General features: G+C 41.9%; 1 protein-coding gene across 1 annotated transcript in view; it reads right to left on the bottom strand.

Moving 5' to 3' along the window:
* Nucleotides 1-23,243, bottom strand: part of mrpl11 (mitochondrial ribosomal protein L11) — a 75,065-nt gene that overhangs the window by 38,728 nt on the left and 13,094 nt on the right. The window contains exon 2 of the mRNA XM_088989839.1: nucleotides 14,566-14,722. Coding sequence (XP_088845965.1) covers nucleotides 14,566-14,688 — 123 coding nt within the window. The 5' untranslated portion in view covers nucleotides 14,689-14,722. The remainder of the gene's footprint in view (nucleotides 1-14,565; nucleotides 14,723-23,243) is intronic.

Here is a 23,243-nt window from a genome sequence, read left to right as displayed (position 1 = left end):
CCTGAAAAACATCTCAGGCCACAAAAGCCCAGTGACATTGAACGAAAAAGACAAGGACTGGGCAGATGAACTCAACCGCTTTTTCAATCGGTTTGACAAGACGCCAGCCGCCCCCGGCCCACCGTCAACTTCACCTGTAGCTGCACCTGCACCAACTCTCACTGTGGCCTTACCCTCCCTGCCCCCTCTCACGACCAGCTTTCCACAACCAACATCTGCCCTCCCAACCGTTGCCACACCCTCAGCCGCCACTCTGCCTCCTGGTTCCTGCCTGTCTGTCACAACTGCGCAGGTGAGGAACCAACTGAGGAGGATGAAGGTGAGGAAGGCAGCAGGTCCGGATGACATCAGTTCCCGACTCCTCAAGACCTGCTCCGACCAGCTGTGTGACATTGTCCAGCACTTGTTCAACCTGAGCCTGAAGCTGGGCAGAGTTCCACAGCTGTGGAAAACGTCATGCCTGGTCCCAGTGCCCAAGATTGCCAACCCCAAAGAGCTCAACAGCTACAGACCGGTGGCGCTGACGTCTCACCTGATGAAGACGCTGGAGAGACTCGTCCTCGCCCACCTGCGACCGCTGGCAAGCTCATCGCTGGACCCGCTGCAGTTTGCCTACCAGCCCAGCATCGGTGTGGAGGATGCCATCATCTACCTCCTCCATACGGCGTTGCTGCACCTGGAGAATGCTGGGAGCACGGTGAGGATCACATTCTTCGATTTCTCCAGTGCCTTCAACACCATCCAGCCCAGTCTACTGGGGGACAAGCTGCAGCATGCCGGAGTCGACCATCACCTCACATCCTGGATTACAGACTACCTCACAAACAGGCCACAGTACGTGAGGGTAAAGAACTGTGAGTCGGACAGGCTTCTCTGCAGCACCGGAGCGCCGCAGGGAACAGTCCTGGCTCCATTCCTCTTCACCCTCTACACCTCGGACTTCAACTACAACACCCCAACCTGCCACCTTCAGAAGTTCTCTGACGACTCAGCTATTGTCGGCCTCATTACAGAGGGAGACGATAGGGAGTACAGGGGACTGACAAAGGACTTTGTGGACTGGTGCCAGCAGAATCACCTCCAGATCAACACTGGCAAAACCAAGGAGCTGGTGGTGGATTTCTGCAGGAAACAATCGTCACCTGCACCATTGAACATCCAGGGTTCGGACATTGAGAGGGTGACCTCCTACAAGTACCTGGGTGTTACTCTCAACAATAAACTGGACTGGACAACAAACACGGATGCCCTAATCAAAAAGGGACAGAGTCGCCTCTTCCTCCTCAGGAAACTGAGGTCTTTTGGAGTTCAGGGGTCACTCCTAAAGACTTTCTATGACTCTGTGGTGGCATCAGCCATCCACTATGGCATTGTCTGCTGGTCAGGCAGCATCACCACCCGGGACAGAAAAAGACTGGAGCGCTTTGTCAAGCGGGCCAGTTCTGTCGTGGGCTGCTCGCTGGACTCTCTTGAGGAGGTGGGCAACAGACGGACGCTAGCTAAACTAAAAGCTATGACGGACAGCCCCTCCCACCCCCTCCTGCCCATCCTGACAGCTCTGGGTAGCTCCTTTAGCCAGAGACTATAACACCCGCGCTGCAAGAAGGAGAGGTACCGCCGCTCGTTCCTACCGACTGCTGTCAGGCTTCACAATTCCCAATGATCACATGTGAAAAAAAAAAAAAAAAAAAAAAAAACTGGACACTGGTAAATATGGGTTGTTGCAATATATCTTAATGCATCTCTTGATTCTGCACTATGTACAGTCTTGTTTATAGAACGGTTTTTGCACATCTACATTTGCACAGTATACAGTTGACATTTTTATTTTGTTATGCTTGAATATCTTGTTTTCTATCCTTTCACTCCCACCCCAACCCCATCCCTCTTCAATTGCTGCTGTGGACTGCAAATTTCCCCATTGCGGGACGAATAAAGGTATTCTGATTCTGATTCTGATTCTGATTCTATGTGCAGATTTTTCTCACAACGAACACCTTATAGAATGTCAACTTCAGTATAACAATCATATTTGTCCCACAAAACACAAAGCGCTGCATTCAACGCCGTCGCTTAGTAACGCTACTGATTGACTCGTACGTTGTTGGGCTTTCGTCCTGATCACATGGTCTGAAAACGCTTTCTCGCTCTAGAAAGGGAGTCCGGCAGATGACGCTCGGCCGGCAAAGGCGACCCTTTGGACAGTCATTCGTCATGACAGGAAAATCATGGCAGGGTTAGAGGCCAACAGATTGAAACATGATCGTGAATGGCTCCGGGGTTATGTCACATCCTGAATTGGAGAAGGCACTTTTCATTTGCTGACTGGATGTTTTTGTTTTTCATGTCTTCTAAAAATCAGCGGGTTTTTTTCTTCTAACTGTACACGCGTATTTGTAATTGACATGTTTATAGTGTATTACATGCACAGGTTTTTACATCTATAAATGTTCATACTGTATTATTCCTCATAGTTGGCGGTCATTTTATTGGAAATTATTACATCAAACTACTGTTATGTTCGATGTAAATTATGTTCGACCAAAAGCATCAATTAATACTTAACTCATTCGCTGCCATTCCCGAACTTATTTGAGAATTGAAAAGGGTGACGTAGTTAATATGTATAATGTGAAGGAAAGACAGGAAGCAGAGCTGGGCTGGAGGTAGAAGAGATGAAGATGTTGAGGTTTTCTTTGGGAGTGACCAGGTTGGATAGGATCAAGAATGAGTATATTAGAGGGGAAACTCATATTAGAGGCTTTGGAGAGTAAGTCAGAGAAGCCAGACTGAGATGGTTTGGACATATCCAGAGGAGAGGGAGTGACTATCGCGGGAAAATGATGCTGAGCCTTGAACTGCCAGGCAGGAGACTGAGAGGAAACCCAAAGAGGAGGTTTATGGATGTTGTCAAAGAGGACATGAAGGTAGCTGGTGTGAGAGAGGAGGATGCACAAAACCGGGATAAATGGAGGACATTGATTCGCTGTGGCGACCCCTGAAGGGAAAAGCCGAAAGGAAAAGAAGACATAAAGTTAATCCGAAAATGAAAACGCTTGCCAACAGCATTGACATCAGAAAAAAGTTTTATAGCATCTAAAATACCCCCCAAAAAAGCAGGCTTATATTTTTAGTCAAATGCAAAACACCAATAAAAAAATTACTTAAAGTGTCCCAAAACTGCCACAAAATGAACTCGGACCTGGCGAAATTCTGAAAGTCCCGCCCAATCGTTCGTGACGTCACGCCAGGATACTCCTCCACAAACTGCCTTGCTGCAGAATCAAAACAATGGCTTCAGAGAATTCAGATTCGGAGAAGATGCTTTCTTGTTACTCATCCAGTTATGAATATGATTTAAATAGTTCTGAAGAGGAAAGCATACATGTTTGCAATCGATTAAAGAAGTCCTTCCGTATCAATTTGACCTGTCTGGACTCCAATGTAGCGCCCAAAAAATGCACAAGATGGCGCACAAGCTCCATTGGAAATGGGCTGATTTGTCCGCTGGGAATTTGTGTAAACGTATACCTTCTTTATGCGTGTTACCGCAATTGGCTGTGACACACAACGATTCACCATAGTTTTCCTTCTAATTTTGCAATCAAAACGGTTTTCAGACGAAAAAAAGTACGGAAAATGCATTGTGTGTCACTTTGTCGATTAGGGGCGTTCCCTCCGTGACGTCACTTAAGGCATCGTCATCAACTCGAAAACAAGACTTCTTAAAGTCGAGTCTTAAAACGTAAAATATAGCTATATTCCGTGGAATCTTTGCAAAATGCACTCAGTCGAAGTCATTTGAAGTGATTTTCCCAATTATGGACGCAACCTGTCCGGAGGTGTGGGTTGTCCTAAAAGTATTGCTTTGGTGTCATGTTGTTGATGAGGATTTCCAGAAATGCTTTGCTGCCATCTATAGGCAATTATAAACCTTTTCGAAGGCGTCGTCAGTCACTCACAACCACGACTCAACTGCAGCGTTGTAATTTTTGCTTCATAGAGCATGATGGCTGACAGCAGAAGGCGTACACCTACATCAGTACAGCCCAGCGGGCCCGGAGGGTGGAAGATTGTCAGTGGCTAAGAAGTTCACGATCATCATGGGCTTCACGGCTTCAAGACAGAATGAAACCTGACAATTTTGTTTATTTTTTCATGCTCACGTTGGCACCTTGTGGAGCATGAGCAGGGCACATATTGGCAACCTGTCATCCTCACAAACACAAGAGGCACTGGGAATCATTCACGGCCAATACATCCTTCAAGACCAATAACGGCCTACTGACTTGTACACCCTGAGCTCTATTATGATATTAATTGGGCCCTTTTGATGCCGTACACACTACACACACATACATACGGGACACATGGACTCACATGAATGGACATAGACACATGAACACAAAGGCTGACAGACGCGGGCACAATTACAAACATGCACACACATGTGATACACAAACATAAACACAAACACGCGCAAAAACACAACATCCAAACACACAACACAAACACCCACAAACACACAGGACACAAACACCACAAACGCACAAATACACAAACACCCACAATCACATATACACACAACACACAAACACCCACAAACACACACACACAACACACACACATAAACACAAAAACTCACAAAAACACAATACACAAACACACAACACAAGCACGCACAATCACACATACACACACACAACACACAGCACAAACATCCACCAACAAAAACACCCACCAACACAAAAACACAAACACCCAAACACACACAACACACAAACAAACACAAACACACACAAAAACACAATACACAAACACCCAAACATACAACACTAGCACCCACAAACACACACACATACACACATCACATAAACACACAGCACAAACATCCACCAACAAAAACACCCACCAACACAAAGACACACACCCACACACACGCGCGACAAACAGATATACAAACATGGACAGACATGTTCATGCAGCGGCACGCGTGAACACAAGAGCATACATCCAGGAGCGACTGAATTGATGGTACAGTAAAGTCTCGATATATCGATATTCTCGGGAGTCGGAAAAAATATCGATATAGCCAGACTATCGATATATCCGATCCTGCGCCATGTAAATTTTCTCCTTGCGTTCATAGAAATAGTATCGTAATAAGCAGTACTATCGATATAACCGATATCGATAGAACGAGACTTTACTGTATTTAAATACAACACGCCAGAAAAAGACGCTTGTATTTCCCCTACAAAATGTCGTGCGAATAAAAAGCTGTGATTTATCACAATTACGCCGGCGAAACCCCTCATGGCATCAAGTGTGCTGGCGTGCTCGCTCGCGGCTTTATGCTAAAGGCTGCAGACAAAAGTCTTGACGCGACCGTGTCAAATGTTGTTCTCACACACGGACCTGAGCGCACTACCGGCACCTCTTCAAGACTTTAATGGCCCCATTAGATTCAAGTGGGGCCATTTGTCACAATACGGGACTTTATTGTCTCACTGCTGCGAATGCACGTATTTACACTAATGAACACACATGGCTGCAAAAAGGGAAATTCATTTTGAGCTTCTGTAGCAATTTATCCACTTCAGAGGCAGGGACAGAATCAGAAAGTGTTTTAGTGGGGATGTCAGGATTACACAAGGATTTATTATGATGAAGACATGCACACGCAAATTCAAATGTGTGTAACCTCATCACTCCGGTTGTGAGTAACCACTGTCCCTGAAAGGATTCATCATAGCATATGGGGGCCGAGCAAAAGCGGCTGAAGAGCCAGAACTGGCCCGCAGGCCTGGGGTTTGACACTTGTGCAAATTCTGCTTGTTTGTGGACTCTTTTTCAGCGAAAAAAAAACCCGGCAACAAAAGACGTTCGTCCAAACATGGACAGTGTGTTGTTGTGCCCCCCCCCCCTAAAATATATTGTGCATCCATCCATTTTCTGTACCGCTTATTCCTCGTGAGGGTGGCGGGGGTTGCAGGAGCCTTTCCCAGTCGTCTTCGGGCACGAGGCGGGGGACACCCTGAATTGGTTGACAGCCAATCGCAGGGCACATATACAAACAACCAGTCACTCCCACACTCATACTAAGGCACAATTTGGAGTGTTCAATCATCCTGCCATGCATGTTTTTGGAATGTGGGAGGAAACCGGAGGACCCAGAGAAAACCCACGCGGGTCAGGGGAAAGAAAATGCAAACTCCCCACAAGGAGGCCGGACTGGGTATTGAACTCACGACCTCGGCACTGTGAAGTCGGCATGCTAACCACTCGACTACCGGGCTTAAATATATTGAAACGTACAAACATCAACTCTCACCAACCCCACCAGGCTCATCTAGCTTGCTCTCTGTTTCAAATGCAAATTTTCAAGACGCTTTTCATCTTACATTTCTCATATGTGTTCCCTGTTGGATAACGTTATGCTTTTTCTTTACTTTTTCGAATCGGTCGTGCCCACTAACTGCTAGATACACTTTTCAGTATTTTCCCCTCAGCTCCCTGTAGACTCTCACACCTTTGAGTGCCTTTGTGCTTCCACTCCTTTCCCAGATGCATTTCTCCTTCGACATTTGCGCTAATTTCAGGCTGCCCTGTAATTGCTCTTTTTCGGGTCTCCGGCTAGTTTTTAATTACTCTCATTTGTTTGAATTTGTGGACATGACTCCTACATCTTTGCACTTACCCTGACATCCACAGGATAAGTTGCAAACAAAGTAAAGAAAGCCGAGGTGTGTTATAAAGGAGGCGACCAAAGATTCAAAACAAAAAAAGCTAACTCGGGAACAACGATGAAGCTAACAGTACAAAATGAGAAGGTTTCTTCAGCCGTCATCTGTACAAAAGTGAAGGTTTCGGACGTTTCGCCTCCTATCCAAGAGGCTTCGTCAGCGAACTAAAGTCTGACTGGTCGTATCGGCCCCATTTATATATCCCTAATGTCCAGACATGGTGGCGCCGGACACAGCTGATAGGTCCCTACTCTCAGGTTGGGGGGCAGAGGACCCCTCCCTGTGTCCCCACTGCTTGTTCCTACATTCCTGACTAACGACTGGCCTATTACCCCCACTCCCACCGGTATCACCTCATCAGCATAACGACCCTCATCAGCATTACGAAAGTTGCCTAACCTGTTTTGCCTAAGCAGGCTATTGTATGAACGATCCAAATTGAACCTCACCCCACCAGACCGGTTTAATGAAGGATTTTGTTGTTTTATAAGAATCGCTTCTTTTACCCCCCTTTCAAAGCATCTATGTATAGACAAACAGTTGTATTTTAGATTATACCCGGGAGAGGCCACGCCATGTATCTATGGCCTGCCAAAAATACATAAAGAAGGGTTCCCCCTCAGACCCATTGTTTGTAGCATTGACTCCTCTACATACAATGTAGCCAAATATTTAAAAACTATTTTAGCTCCGTTGGTTGGTAACACAGAATATCACGTAGAGAACATCACAGGGTTTGTAGAGAGGATCAAAGACCTCATATTGGAACCTGAGGAAACTTTGGCATCATACGATGTGACTTCTCTCTTTACATCTGTCCCTACCCTAGCAGCAGTCTCAGTGGTGAGGACGAGGCTGCTGGCGGATGTTTCTCTGCATGAAAGAACCAAACTTAAACCGGATCACATCTGCCAATTATTAGAAATCTGCCGTAATACTACGTATTTTCAATTTCGGGAAAAAATTTATAAACAAATTCATGGTTGTGCTATGGGCTCACCAGTTTCACCCATAGTGGCTAATCTTTACATGGAAGAGATGGAGAAACAGGCCCTCACATCCTTCCCAGGGACTAAACCTAGACACTGGTTTAGATATGTGGACGATACTTTTGTCATAATTAAGAAACAAGAAATTCAATCCTTCACAGATCACCTCAACTCTGTAGACTTCAACATTAAATTTACTCGTGAGGACATTCAAGAGAACCAACTAGCCTTCTTGGATTGTAAAGTAATTATAAAAGAGGACAGAGCGCTAAAAACAGAAGTCTTTAGGAAGGCTACGCACACTGACCAATACTTACTTTTTGACTCTAACCACCCTTTACAACATAAACTAGGAGTTATCAGAACCCTCCAGCATAGGGCTAAACTAATACCAACTAGCACTGAAGGTAGAGAAAAGGAGTCTAAACATATCAGGAGCGCACTCACTAACTGTGGGTACCCTCAGTGGTCATTTAACAAATGTCAGAAAGAAAGAATAGGGAATGAAACCAATAATTCTCAAGATACAAAAAGGAGAGGAGTAGCAGTCCCGTACATTGCAGGAGTTTCTGAAAAATTACAAAGAGTCCTTTGGCAACATAAAATTCCTACTTATTTCAAACCGATAAACACGTTAAGGCAAAAATTAGTGCATCCAAAAGATAGGCTACCAAATGAAAAACAAAGTAATGTAGTTTATTCCATACATTGTAAGAATGAAAATTGTAAAGAGCAGTACATTGGGGAGACTCAACAAATTCTCAAAAAAATACTTTATCAACATCGCAGGGATAATACAAGTGGACCTCAATCGGCAGTACATCTGCACCTAAAAGCTAGCAACCACTCATTTGACGACAATGAGGTTAAAATCTTAGCGAAAGAACATAGATGGTTTGAAAGGGGGGTGAAAGAGGCGATTCTTATAAAACAACAAAATCCTTCATTAAACCGGTCTGGTGGTGTGAGGTTCAATTTGGATCGTTCATACAATAGCCTGCTCAGGCAAAACAGGTTAGGCAACTTTCGTAATGCTGATGAGGGTCGTTATGCTGATGAGGTGATACCGGTGGGAGTGGGGGTAATAGGCCAGTCGTTAGTCAGGAATGTAGGAACAATCAGTGGGGCCTCAGGGAGGGGTCCTCTGCCCCCCCCAACCTGAGAGTAGGGACCTATCATAGCTGTGTTCGGCGCCACCATGTCTGGACATTAGGGATATATAAATGGGGCCGATACGACCAGTCAGACTTTAGTTCGCTGACGAAGCTTCTTGGATAGGAGGCGAAACGTCCGAAACCTTCACTTTTGTACAGATGACGGCTGAAGAAACCTTCTCATCGATGGACCACTCCTGTACGACTGAGAGCTTACACAGACGAACAGTACAAAATGCAAACTCCTCTGAACAGACAGCCATTTTGCACAGTGCACGTTTGCTCAGATCACCTTTCGCCAAGCGTACGTTTTTGTTCTGTGCGGACGTGCGCATGTAACTACGCCGCCTCATTTACCTGGCGACACGAACAACATCCACCGTAAGCCACCGGGCGCACGTCCACTTTTAAGCGACAGACTGGCGGTGAAATCTTTTATCACGGCGCTCGCCTTCAACACTGCAGAGACGACTTCAAAAGGAGGCAGCGAGCCAGATGGGGACTGATGCAGACAGCTGGGACGCAGAGAAGTGTCAAACGCCTACATGCAGTCGGCTAACGCGCATGACAACAGACGTTGACTGCGTGACTTGGATTGACACATTGAACTCCTTCCTTGACAAATTCATAATTCGAGACTGTATCAAATCAATGTGCCCCATTGGAATGAATTGAAATGCTCTTAATCGGCTCCAGTGTCCAATAAACCACCTTTTTCATAACGGAAGATAGCTCAATGTTTTATGATAAAATCATCAGCTGTAAAGGTATGCTATATATGTGAATTTAATGTTTGTAAGGCGAAAAGTTTGTTAGCTAAAGCGTTCGTAAACCGAGGTATCAATGTATATCTTTTATTTTGAAAACTTTTTTCATTCATTGAAGTTGCGCCTTATAGTTCGGTGCTCCTTATACACCGGAAAATACGGCAGGTCTTTTTCCATTTTTCACTTGATTGTTTTTGATTTCTGGACTTGATGTGTTTTCATATAAATTCTATTTTTTACTCCCCTACTGTATTTGTACTCCATGATTTTAGATTCCTTTGCTGAGTTCATCAGAAGTAATTAGAAAACACTACACAGAAGTAATTAGAAAACCAATTTCTCAACCTGAAATGTCAAACAATGAACAATTTCAGCTTTTACATTTCAATTGTCCACTTAAAAAAACAAAAGAATAATTCCATGGGTTACACTGTATGTGATTCACCAAATCAACAGAACAACCTTGACGTATGCAAAAATGGCAACTTGAGCTGGAAATGTTTCTTAAATCCAAAGAACAGACTAACTTTTACAAGAAAAGTTGACAGCAAAAACAACATTCAATTTGAAAACAAATATACCACATTCACACACGGTCTATGCAATTGGCAGCGTGAAGGTTACAAGGTCCCTGTTTGAACAACAGAAAATGACGCCGCCCTCCCTCCCCGCAAGAGCAAATTAATGAAGACATTGTGTTGAGTAAAAGCAAAACCAACTTCAACCTCCTTTGGCCCATTGGCTCGTAAAATGGAGGTAGATGTATACGGACAGGTGCCGTTTGTGTCTCGGGTGCAGAAACTGTGAAGGGAATTTGTGGAAGATTGTGGCACCCACCTGTGTAAAGGTGACCAGAATAAGAATGGGAGTCAGAAGACGAGACGACTGGAATAAGAATGGAGGGAGAGGGTGAAGGCGCAGGGGCTCAGCTCAGACAATTGTGCCATTTTAATTTTTATTGCAAAAAAGTTCATATGATAGTTTGAAACCCGGAAGGGAACCTACATTTGCCTATTATTAACGTGATTCAGTTTCATGTTACAGGTATGACAGAGCACACTTTAAACTAAAAGGACCAAAATGTGCAAGGGAAATATGTGTCATCTCCTTCGGCAAAATATTGTTGTGAAAGTCTTCTGTCTGTCTGTCTTCTTTTCCTTTCGGCTTTTCCCTTCAGGGATCGCCAGAGCGAATCAATGTCCTCCATCTATCCCGGTTTTGTGCATCCTCTCCTCTCACACCAGCTACCTACCATGTCCTCTTTGACCACATCCATAAACCTCCTCTTCGGTCTTCCCCTTGGTCTCCTGCCTGGCAGTTCAAGATTCAGCATCCTTCTTCGGATATAGTCGTTCTCTCTCCTCTGGACATGTCCAAAAATGTTTCGGTACTACCTGAGCAAAAGTGTGTGAGTGTGTATATCTATATGTCAGCAATCCATTTATTTCAATGACTGCAAGCATGCATTGCCAGCATATATAATATCTGTGCCTTTGGCAGACATCTGATACACAGCAGATTTCTATCCACATTTGGAAGAGACCTGATTCAGATCTGAAGATATCCTGCTGCCATGACACGTATACCCCATTGTACCAGAGATCTGAATTCTGTCATTTGGATCATGTATTTGGAATCGCGTGTAACACACAAAGAAGGTGAAACTGACTGACTGAAAATGCAATTTGCATGCAATGTGGTTGTCACACAAGCGTCTAGTTCTTGGTATCAGGAATGGTGGGTATTAAGAATCGTAAATTAAACTTTTCAAAAATACATTATTGGATCAGTTGGGAAGAACTTTGGGGGGAAGGATGGATGGATGCATAGATGGATGGATGGATGGATGGATGGATGGATGGATGGATGGATGGAATTTACATTCATTCAAACAAAGTTCACACTGGATATTGTGGACCCCATATTCTTAATGTTTCAGCCGCTCCATTGGCATGCATGAGAGTGGATCGCCTTTCAATTCATTCACTCTGGTGCAACATGGCCACCCATTAAAGCCTCACTGATGAAAGTAAAGAAGAATTACGACCTCTCCGTCAGTGTCAATAAAAACAGGAACATTATAAGTTTCATAAAAGCGGCACTGACTGTAGGATCCTCTAATAAAGCCACCACAAGTGTGTATCTTAACAAGGATAAAAGCTGCACAAATTGCACGCAATTAAAGCAGAGGACCAACTCTTATTAGAATATATTTGTCCCTTTCACAGAGAACGCATGGTAAAAAATATGATCCACTCGCTTGCATACAAGATATAGCACAAAAATAAAATAGGTTTGGTCAGTGCTGAGCAGCACAAATGTCCACAGCAGGGTTCTGATTTCTTTTTTTGGTCTTCTGGGTTTGTTTTTATTATACCGCATCTGCCAACAAAGTTGTTCAAAGAACAAAGCCAAAGACAAAGGGCTGACTGTTTTTTACGCAGCCCGTCTCACTGTGGCTGCAAGGGCAAACCAATTCTGACAGCAATAGTGTAAAACAACCCAAAAGGTGCTAAAAGCTTGATGGGGCTGTGTAACAGGATGATGTTGCAGCAGCTACTCATCTCACGTACAAAAATACAAAAAAAAGTCAGTGCAGCAAGCAGTACCGTTCAGTTTGCTAAACGCAGAGCGAAAAAGAATCCTACATCATAACCATTCATTACCATCAGATTTCATGAGACTTGGTGCCTCAATTTATAATTAATCCAATTTACAAATTAATGATTTGCCTTTACTCAGACATTTTTTTTTCTGGCTTTGAGTGTCATGCAAAAATTGAACGACCATGCAACAGTTGCAGTAATGGCAAACTTCATAACAAGTTGCGCACATCGGCAGCAAAATCTTTCAAAGATTCAAGCATATTTCACTCCACTCAATTGAAGCTCACCTTTGAACCGAACACGAAACAAGTATTATGTATTGAACCAAACACGTTAAGTTTGTCTTACGAAAGTCCACTAGCTTAATGCTAACACACCATATAAAACGCTATAGACAGACTAAAACCAAATTAGCATGCACATTGTGAAAATTGTGGAAATAACTTATATTTCAACACAAACAGTCGGAACATATGCGGACACATATTATTTATCTTTTTTATGTCAATTATGTATGCTTATCTTCAGGTGTTTTTATTTGTAACCTTTGTAAAGTGTCTTTGAGTATGATCAAAAGCGCTTTCAAGTAAAATGTATTATTATCTTCTTCGAAAGATAACTATTAAATCTTCGTTGAGCTGATTTTGTTTTGCATTTCATAAGACGAGGCATGATAATGTATGACCCCCACAAAGGGTAAATTTGCCCTGTTTCATGAGCAACAGTAAAAAACGGAAATAAAAACATAACAGCTAAGAAGGACGTGAATGCACAAGCACGTTAGCATAATATAATTCTCATTTGAATGTACACAGTGCAAATGACAATGCCTATTCTAAATATCAAGTTGGATTCCCATTAGAAAAGACATTCATTCCAAGAAGCACATTGCATAAAATCAAAACAGAAACTATTGTCCATGCATCAATCTAGAGCATCTTCGTTCATTTTAACGGGGAAAGCTGACTTGAGAGATAAATAGTTCAAAAGAGAGTACATGGAGAGAAAGCAATCGTTTTTCCATCGTGTCAAATACTGTATATAGCGAGAGGAATACAGCCTGATGCCGTTTGTGCCTCGGGTACAGGGAGTGTGACGGAATTGTGTCAGATGGAGGCACCCACCTGCACAAAGGACATGTGCGACGGGAATAAGAATGGCAGTCGGGAAAGCGCAACGGGTGGAGGACGAAGTGGAGAGTGCGACAACTGTGTGATTTGCCAAATTGGAAGTGGTTGTTCCGCAGTTGTTAAAGAGTCGCGCATGAAAGGTCAAACCATAAAATTAAGATCTACTGTGTATTCGCGCAGCACCGCTATAACCACACATCATTATTTGGACCTCTGCTATCGTGCAAAATTTAAACAAATGCTTTTATGGCGTTTTACAAGATAGAGGTAGATTTGAAGTGAATTTCGTGTAAATATAAGGTTACGCCACATTATAATAGGCAGCACAGAGCTTTAGTGAATGGATAATAGAGGAAGAAGAACCACAATGCTCTTTTATTTTATGTTTTGCGTGTTGAAGTATCAGCTGTTAGCATGTTTACAAATCCCATGACATCACTGCTAATCTATATTAGCTTGTCAATTTCATTTTGCATTATGTTAGCTTGAAATAGCTATGTGATGTGATGCATGTGTGTTGAAGAGGCAGTTTGAAGGGTGAAAGCGTTAAAAACAGGATAATTCTCATTATCCGTGTTCATACGTTAGCATTAAGCTAGCTGACGTTCCTCAAACCTTCCTCGAAGTTACGGTTACGGCAGGCTAGATTTCATTTTGCGGGCTATGGGCCTTGACTTTGACACCTGTGCCTTAAATTGGATTTGTGTGTGTGTGTGTGTGTGTGTGTGTGTGTGTGTGTGTGTGTGTGTGTGTGTGTGTGTGTGTGTGTGTGTGTGTGTGTGTGTGTGTGTGTGTGTGTGTATACATTTAATTGTTTTGTTTGATAGTGCTTTTTTACATTTACTCCAACTGTGAGTGACGAATATGAACATTGTGGATCTTATTTGGAGAAGAGTACAAGCAAAGGAGTCTTCTTTTAATTTCGTTGAAACATAGCAATATTATTCAAGAGTCCTCCATTTCTTAACCACGAGAAGACCGCGCTATGGAATAATTGAAAAAGTGATTAAGTTTAAAATGTGCCAGAAGGTTAAAATGAGATTTTTAATATGCTCTTTCTATATCACAGACTGTGAGTGGGTCAGAAATATATCGCCTCATTAAACAAGACTTTGCTCTATTTCAACGGATATAAATCTGGTAATGACACAAGGACAAAAAAAATCATTTTACCTGTCCGAGTACTGGGCCCAACGGTGGCCCGGGGGCTGCTTGACCCGACCTCACAATAGCCCGGATCACGCCACCTGCATCGATCTTCTTCACGGCCTTGGCCGCCTTGGAGATCTTTGACATGTTTCCAGCTTACCAGCGACCCAATGAGAGAACACTGCCAGTGAGATAACAACACAGCAAATTAGCATGCCTTCATAACAGTCAGCGCATTCACTGAATTCCACACGGGACTCATAGAAACATGTTCAACTCCAAAAACATTGCTTGTGAAAGCAACGGGCCAACGCGCGCCTTGCCATTCCGCTACAGCGGAAGAGTAATTAAAAAAGAGATCTTTGTCTTTGATCAGTGTAGTGAAAGGGGCCCGAGGTGGCAGAGGTGGAGTTGAGCTGGAGCGGGAGATTGTGCACATGGCGCAGACAGACGGCGGAATCGAAACTTTGAAACCTACACGCCAAAAATGCCTCACCTATTTTTTTTAGTTTTGATGTGTCACCGCTAAAATCCACCACGGGGGCGAGAGGCTAAGTGTTAAGCACGTGGGAGGATAAAAAGGTACCTTTAACATGACAACCGGCAAGTTAAAATGGGAAAGTTCTTTTTGCGGAGTTTTAGGAAGTTACAGATGAAGACATTCATGATAATTACATTTTTTTTGTGGGTTTGTGCCATTTAGTTAAGTCATTCACTGCCAGACGTGCAAAAATGTGTCCACTCCATTGCCAGGGTTTTTGTCATTGTCACGCTAATTACAGGACCCACAGAATATTGAGTTTTAGGACTACTTCAACATTAAATGCAGCGTAGGAAACCTTAGACGCTCTTCTTTCATCAGAACAAAAGAGTTCATTCCTAAATTATATGGGTCGAGCTTGAAATGTGGGTGGCTGTCCAAAATACAATGCAATACATACATATTGATTTATATCGACCTTTAACAACAGCTGAAGCTGGAACAAAGCGTTAACATGGGAAAAGGGGAAATGCTGCCCCTTGTGGAGGGGACAAACAGTGGCAGGGGTCTGAGCAGCGCTTTATCGGCACCCCCACAAGAAAAACTAAAACCCGAACAAATTGGCAGGGAATGAATAATGTGAATGTTTTTTTTTGTTTTTGTTTTTTTTTGGGGGGGGGGGACTGTTGTATTTTTTTCCTTTTATGAACAATCTCAGGTTACCTGAACAACTTGTTCCCTCAAAATAGGCAACTTTCTCATTTCCAGTGGTATTTACAGTTACACATGGTAATCATTTTAAATTAGATTTATGTTTATAAAAAAATAATAATGGCCACTGCTTTCTCCCGACCACTCACACGCAGAATTGGAATGTCACCTACCAGCCCACCAGGGACCATCTCACAAACCCTCTTCTAGTGTATTGAAATTTATTTTAAGCACTTAAACAAGAAACAAATACTAACCATAAATCAATTTAATAAGTTGATGTGTGATGTGTTTTTTCCTTTCGTCTTGGTCTTGTGTATATTGCCCTGAAGTAACAATACCAAAATATGATGAAGCAACATGGGAATATCAGCTCTGTCACGCATGACTCAGAGTTTTTTTAAACCTCCATTGCAATACAAAAAGCAAGTCAGAAATCAATTAGTCAAATGGAGAGAAAATCCTGAACCTCCGGCCTTTCTCTGAGGAGGCTGAACACATAAAAGTGCTTTTGTAATCCTCTGATGGAATCAAAGTGATACAGGTAGAGCCATTAATAATAAAATAAAAAAGCAGGAGATGGAGAGAGGGGAAAAAAAGAAAAGATCAATGATGGCAGCGCTGGGACAAATAGAAGTTTTAAGGTTGAAGCCTTGCAATTTAGGGGCGTGTTGAGCATTCAATAAAAATAAGTCTGAGAGGGCTAAAGCGTTCTCGTGATGCTTCATCACAAGTAACCGAGGGGATCCAATTAGATCGACGATAAGCGAGAAGCATGGGACCGCCTACTGTTCTTGAGTCACGTACAGAAGGAGGGAAAAAAATGGGACTCTAAACATGAACACAACAATGCGATTTTTGTAAGGCGCGGACGCATCGGCGCCATTTAGAGGCTATGCTACTTGAGTGAAGAATAAGCCTCAGATCAAGTGTGCCAGCAGACATTGCAGAGGCGCCCAACGCTAATTTGCAGAAAATAGACATCATAGTGGAGAAAAGTGGGGCAAAAATAGCAATCCGAAGGTGTTGTAACTGCTGGCTTGAGCAGAGAAGCACCAAAGTATGCGTTTTCCTCCATTCTATTATATTTAGAAAAAAGAATCTCACTGCGATTTTCTTTCCTGAATATTGCAATTGAATTTTAATGTTCAATTTTTTTTTTTAATGAATAATAAATAAGTACAATGAAATAAACAATCTCCTCATTATTATTATCCATAAACATGTTGGTCATAAATTAGAATGAAGAAAAAATACAGGCCCAAAAATCATGACAGGATATACAGTGAGACCTCAACTTACGAACTTAATTGGTTCCCAGACACAGTGTGTAAGGCGAAAAGTGTGTATCTCAAAAAAGAAATTCCCATAGGAAACCATTAAAATGGGAATAATCCGTTCCCGGGTTTCCATAAAGTATACTTTTCAACTAAATAAGCCTTAAAACTACACACAACATACCTTATTCTATGTATAATAAATGTGCTATTGTATTGTAATGAAAGAAATACACTGCATTGTATCATAAAGTCACTTTATTTACATTTGTGATGGTTTTTTTTTTTGCATGGCTTGATGGAGGCGTTGGAGGTCAAAGGTCAAAGGGAATTGCTGTTTGGAAAGAGAGGGGCATTATATGACGACTGTAATTAAAGAAATAAACTGTGCTGTAAAAGAAAGTTTTATTTACCTTTTTGATGGTCGTTGATGGCTTATGGAAGGAGAGTCACCTTCCATAAGGACTGTTGGTAACTTAACCTCTGGTGCTGTTCGGTCGTGTGCTTCCGCCGAAGATCACTTCGCCAGCCGTGGTGGGTGTGTATTATGAAAATAGTGCTTATTATAAGGTTTAATTTTAATAAATTTGACGTTTGTAAGACAAAAAGTTTGTAAGTTGAGGTGTTTGTAAGTTGAGGTCTCACTGTATAAGCTTTTTCCTTTATTCTCTCAAAGCAAAGTATTTAAAATATATATACCTTTTAAGTGTTCACGATGACAACTTTACACAATTTGACGAAATAAATCAGAAAGCCTTTGACTCATTGACTGTCAGATGATGTGCAAAAATATGTCCACTCCAGTGCCAGGGTTTTTGTCATTGTCACTCAAATTCCAGGACCTCCAGAGATTTTAGACAACATAAACATTCAATGCAGCGTAATAAACCTTAAACTCTCTTATTTCATTGGGAAAAAAAAGTTCATTCCTAAATTATATGGGTCTGGAGTTATATGAGCTTGAAATGAGGGTGGCTGTCCAAAATACAATGCAATACATACATATTGGTTTATATAGCGCTTTAACAACAGCATAAGCTGGAACAAAGCCCTAACATGGAAAAAAGGAAAATGCTGGCTCCTTGTGGAATGGAAGACACACTGCCAGAGGCCACGGCCAGCGCTTTATTGGCAACCAAGCATGAAAAAACAGAACCCAAAAATATTCGGGAATGGCATTCTTCGTCATATTTTCAATTCTCGAATAAATTCATGAATGGCAGTGAATGAGTTAATCATCCCGCGGTGAGGAAATTTGCAAAAGTTTCCCGTTTCGTTGTCAGGAGGATTTGATGAAATATATGTTTTTAGAAAAACAAAGCCTGCCAACTGACCAAAATGAAGTTGTTTTTTTCCTCCCTTCAAAAATGCAACCTTGCGGTTTGAAAATGGCATTTTCCAACCCTGCCATGTCGATTTGATGTTGATGAATTGTTCAGCGTTACTTTTTCCCAATTGGGAATTAAGGGAACAAACCGTTTGAAAAAAAGGCAAAAGCGTCTTCCTGCAACTCCAGTTGTGAGTGCGAGTGATAAAAGCGATGGGCTTCAGTCGGCGTGGCGCTAAATAAAACGAGGCGTCGCTACAAGTGAAGCGGTAAAGGGGGTGACCTACATAAAGAGAGAGCGCGACTGCACTGGGAGCACAGAGGAATTTACATTACATTCAAGGTATAAAGGCCATGCGACGAACAAGCTTCAAGGCTGCAAAATAAGCATCAATTAGAGCCGTTGTGCAGGGGAAGAATTCAATCAAAGCGGCAGGAATGTGAGCGGTAAAAGACGGGGGATTTTTTTCCCCCCAGCGAAACACGTCGTTCCTATGGCAATACCTGGCCCAGGCAACCGCCAGGTCGCCCATGAAGCCAAAGTGCAGATTTAATGCACTTTGTCCAAAATGGGCTTGATGAACGAGGTTTGAAAGAAAGCATAAATTACAGCCTTGTTAACAACATCGGTGGGTGAGTGAGGGGGCGGGGGGGTCTTGCCAACCTTGGATGGCAAGTCTTTCTAATGGTGTGGCTCGAGTTATTTTTCTCTGTCCGAAGCCATTGATTTTTTTTGTGGGAGGCGGACCTTTGAGTGTGCGTTTTCTTGGCTCCTCAACAATTCATTCCTTTCACGGCTCGTAAACTGTCTGGCAACCTTTTAGAGTTCAAGTCGAGTTTTTGTTTTTTTTCAGCCTTTTAACAAATCATTCACGACCCATAAAATATTGTTCAAGTCTGCCATCTACAGGGATCTGTCGGTCATTACGGTGTTGAAATAAATATGATTGTTGGGCAAAAAGACACAACAAGAATGAACAACATTTCTGGGAGGAAGTCGATGGCAAGGAGTTTATCAAAATAATAAATAAAATATTTTAATTGGATTTTTTTTCACTATTTTTTTTTGTTTTTGTTGTTGTTGGATGCGTTGCTGCTGTAGGTGGGGTTTAAATATAGATAGCAGTTGTTTGAAAGTTTATAATGAGTGCAACTTCAATGCTATTTTTTTTTTCAATCGAGTATTTATCTCGAAGTAAGCACACATTGTTTTGATTTGGAGAAATGGCTCCAGTGAGTCATCTCTTTCTTTCCACAAACAGATATTTTATGACAGCCTCCCATTTTTTGACAGTGTGAAAGTCAACGCAAAGGAATACTACAAAAACGGTATTTTAATATGTTGTTTGTCAGGAATACTGCTATAAAAAATGTATATTTTGGATACGGTCTTGCTGAAATGCCGATGTCTGTTGCACACCTGCTGCCATGGGGATTCGATGTAGATGGGATTTTGAAAATATTTAGTGAAGCGCTGCGCTGAAAATAAAAAGTAAAAAAAGAGAAAAAAAAGAATGAAAGCATCCCTGAAGCGCTTGCTTTCCAGTCCATAAAAAAAGCAAACTGTAAAGAAGTGATGTGGCTACTGTCTAAAACAATGAAGCAGAATAGCTGTGTCGAGCAATGGTCCTTTTTTGGGGTGGAGAGGGTCTATTTTTGTAAATAAGCTTGGAGTGACACACACACACACACACACACACACACACACACACACACACACACACACACACACACACACACACACACACACACACACACACACACACACACACACACACACACACACACACACACACACACACACACACACACACACACACACGATCACATTTAAGAAAATATTCTTTTTCATGTGTTTACTTAAAGTTTGCTGTCTCCAGACTAATTTGACTGTTCAAATAAATATGGCCTCAATCCCCCCTTAACATATAACAACATATATGAGCACAGGCCAGTGAGAGGATGAATTTGGGTGACGTCCCTGTAGTAGGAACAGAACTGTGTCAAAATTTAAGTTCCAGTCAAATTCTTATATAATATATAAATAGCCAATAATTAAATAAAGAACAAAGTATAATAAATAAACTACAACTTTAAATTGTTTGGGTTTTTATTCGTCAGTTTTTATGTTTTAAATAGAAAATGAGTGACATCAATGCTTAGCCCCATCGCCCTTGAGCATCTCCACTTTTCAAGTCGGTATTCATCTTGCTTTCCTATACCAACGTGCACCAACATTCACACTACCTCTTTCTATAATTCTTGTCAATTTGTCAAGTTCTCCGCGCCCTAAAATACAATTGCTTTTTTGAGTTATTACACCACCAGAGTGACAGATATGCCGCCGCTGCTGGCCACGTCGATCAGTGTATGCCGCTAACATAGTCAAATCTTGGTTCTCAAATGTTTCTGTTATCGATCAAATTGGATTTTTTTAGACATGCTTCTGGAATGGATTCTGGTCATAAATCGAGGTATCACTGCATTTCACAAATGTGTGGTTACATCACCTTCGCAAACTCTTATCTGCATGCATCTTAGTGGCTCATCGGTTCCTTCTGTACTAAAATATGACAGCGATCCAATTGTATTATTAAAATCACTGAAATGTGTCTATTTGTACTTCAAAAAAACGTTCACTCTTGAGGCAACACAATGCTGCACGGCAGACACACTACATTCATTTGTGAAAATAACAGACCACATGGGACTGACTGAACGCACATATTCGGATATTCAAGGTCATTGGCTGACAGCAATTATATCACAGTGCTTGCACGAAAATGCAGAGGCGGGATACCCAAACGGCCACACCACCGGGATAAACACCTAAGTGCAGCTCAAATACGGATGCGTTATTCGTTCCTCAATATTTTACATTCTAAAAAAGCACAAGTATTAAAAATATATTTTTATCAGGTATGATGGCAAAGCACAATTCTCCGTTTTGTACCTTCTAATGAAAATGTTCAGGCTTCCCCCCCGGTCTATTGTCAAGCAGACGGTGCTGGAGAAATTCAAGTAAACAAGTCAATAAACGTGGCCAACTGAGGTGGTGGCCAGGGAAAACAGAGCACCTGACGCGAATATACCTGTCACCGCACAATCTTTTGCTCAGGCTGAGCCAAGGCACTCGACTCCTCCATAGTATTGCCTCATTCATTCATTCATTCATTCATTCATTCATTCATTCATTCATTCATTCATTCATTCATTCAGTCGGTTGGTTGCTTAGTTGGCTAGCTCACTAATTAGTTTGTTTGGTGGGTATGTTAGTTAGTTGGTTGCTTTGTTGGTAGGTTAGTTAGTTAGCTGGTTAACTAATTGGTTATTTAGCTAGTTAGTTAGCTAGTTGTACGGCATCTGGTTGGATCGTTTGTGAATTGGTTAGTTGGTTCGTTAGTTGGCCAGTTGGTTGCTAGTTAGTTTCTTGGTTAGTTAGTTAGTTAGTTAGTTAGTTAGTTAGTTAGTTAGTTAGTTAGTTAGTTAGTTATGCATGTCAGTTGGTTAGCTGGTTGGCTAGTTTGTTAGTTGGTTTGTTGGTTCATTGGGTGGTTTGTTTGTTGGTTGGTGTGTTGGTTAGTTCATTGGTTGGTTCGTCGGTTAGTTGGTTAGTTATTTAGCTGGATAGTTGGTTAGTTGGTTAGTGTGATAGTTGGGTAGTTCCTTGGTTGGTCGTTTAGTTATTTAGTGTGTTAATTGGATAGTTGGTAGTTTCTTGGTTAATTGGGTAATTAATCAGTAGGTCAGCTAATCAGTTGGTTGGTTGATTGGTTAGCTAGTCAGTGAGTTAGTAATGTAATTATGTATTTTTATACTTGTTCATTTGTTTATTTTTACAGGCTATTTGGTACAAGCATCAGGCAATAATGCAAAAAAAAAAATTCATTCGAGGGTAAAAGCCATTGCCGCTGGAAAATGAATAAAAAAGCAGCCCAATTCAAAGATGGCACTCATTTTGAAGAGATTAATCAGGTCGTAATTAAAAACGGTGATCTTAATTGCACTTGTGAGGCCTACTGCTGTGTCTTGTTTGTGCTATTAGGGGCTCCCCCGCCCACCGGAATCCTCTTCAAGGGGAGCAAGAACCAAAGTCAATCTGTTGGTTTATTTACAAGTCAAGGGAATGCCTTAAACTAATAGCCGTCTGTCAGTACGATTGTGAACGACGCGGCGAGAGGAAATCTCGAGAGGAAATCTCATCGCATCTCTTTACGACCATCAAAGACCAACTGGTTGAATGGAGACCAGGGAAACGGGTTGGCACATTCAATCCTAATTCAGAGTTTGCGATAAGGAATGAACACATTTGGCTTTCTGCTGACATTTTTTGACCATCTTGCTTCATTTTTTTTAAAGATGTGTTCATGCTTCTTCGTGCAAATGCAATTAAACTTCCCAGAGTGAATTTGTGTCTGAAGTTGTCACTTCCAAACCTCTGTCCGTCAGAGAGCAATAATATAGTCTTTACATGAACTTGTACCTTCGGCCAATTGAAACTTGCAAGTTATCTGGTAACTGTCTGTCGGATTTCACCATTTATTCAGTATTGAACAAGGGAGCAATTTACTGTAATATTCTCAGTTTCTCAAAGAAGTGTTTAATGTCATACTGCAGCAAACGAATGATGCAATCTGCATTTGAAAATATGGACAGAGCCACAGCTGACCACGGAGAAGGTTTATGCTTTCATCGTACAAGTGGAAGTGTCCTTTGCGAAATGGAGAAAGGCTATATCTAAAACAAAAGTATAAGGAAGAAAAATGTAGGGCAGTACAGTGTATAATTTGATGTTGTTTTCCAACGTACAAATAGTGCATACAAACTGAGATTTGTAGGGTTACAAAAATTTTAGAAAAATGACAATAACTGAGGTTAAAGGGGAAGTTATTCATTATTCTTTAGA

This window comes from Hippocampus bargibanti, linkage group LG02 (genome assembly GCF_051943395.1).
Source record: "Hippocampus bargibanti isolate YZ-2025 linkage group LG02, ASM5194339v1, whole genome shotgun sequence".
Taxonomy (NCBI): domain Eukaryota; kingdom Metazoa; phylum Chordata; class Actinopteri; order Syngnathiformes; family Syngnathidae; genus Hippocampus; species Hippocampus bargibanti.
The sequence above is the reverse complement of the archived record's forward strand: the minus strand, read 5'-3'. Positions and strand labels throughout refer to the sequence as shown.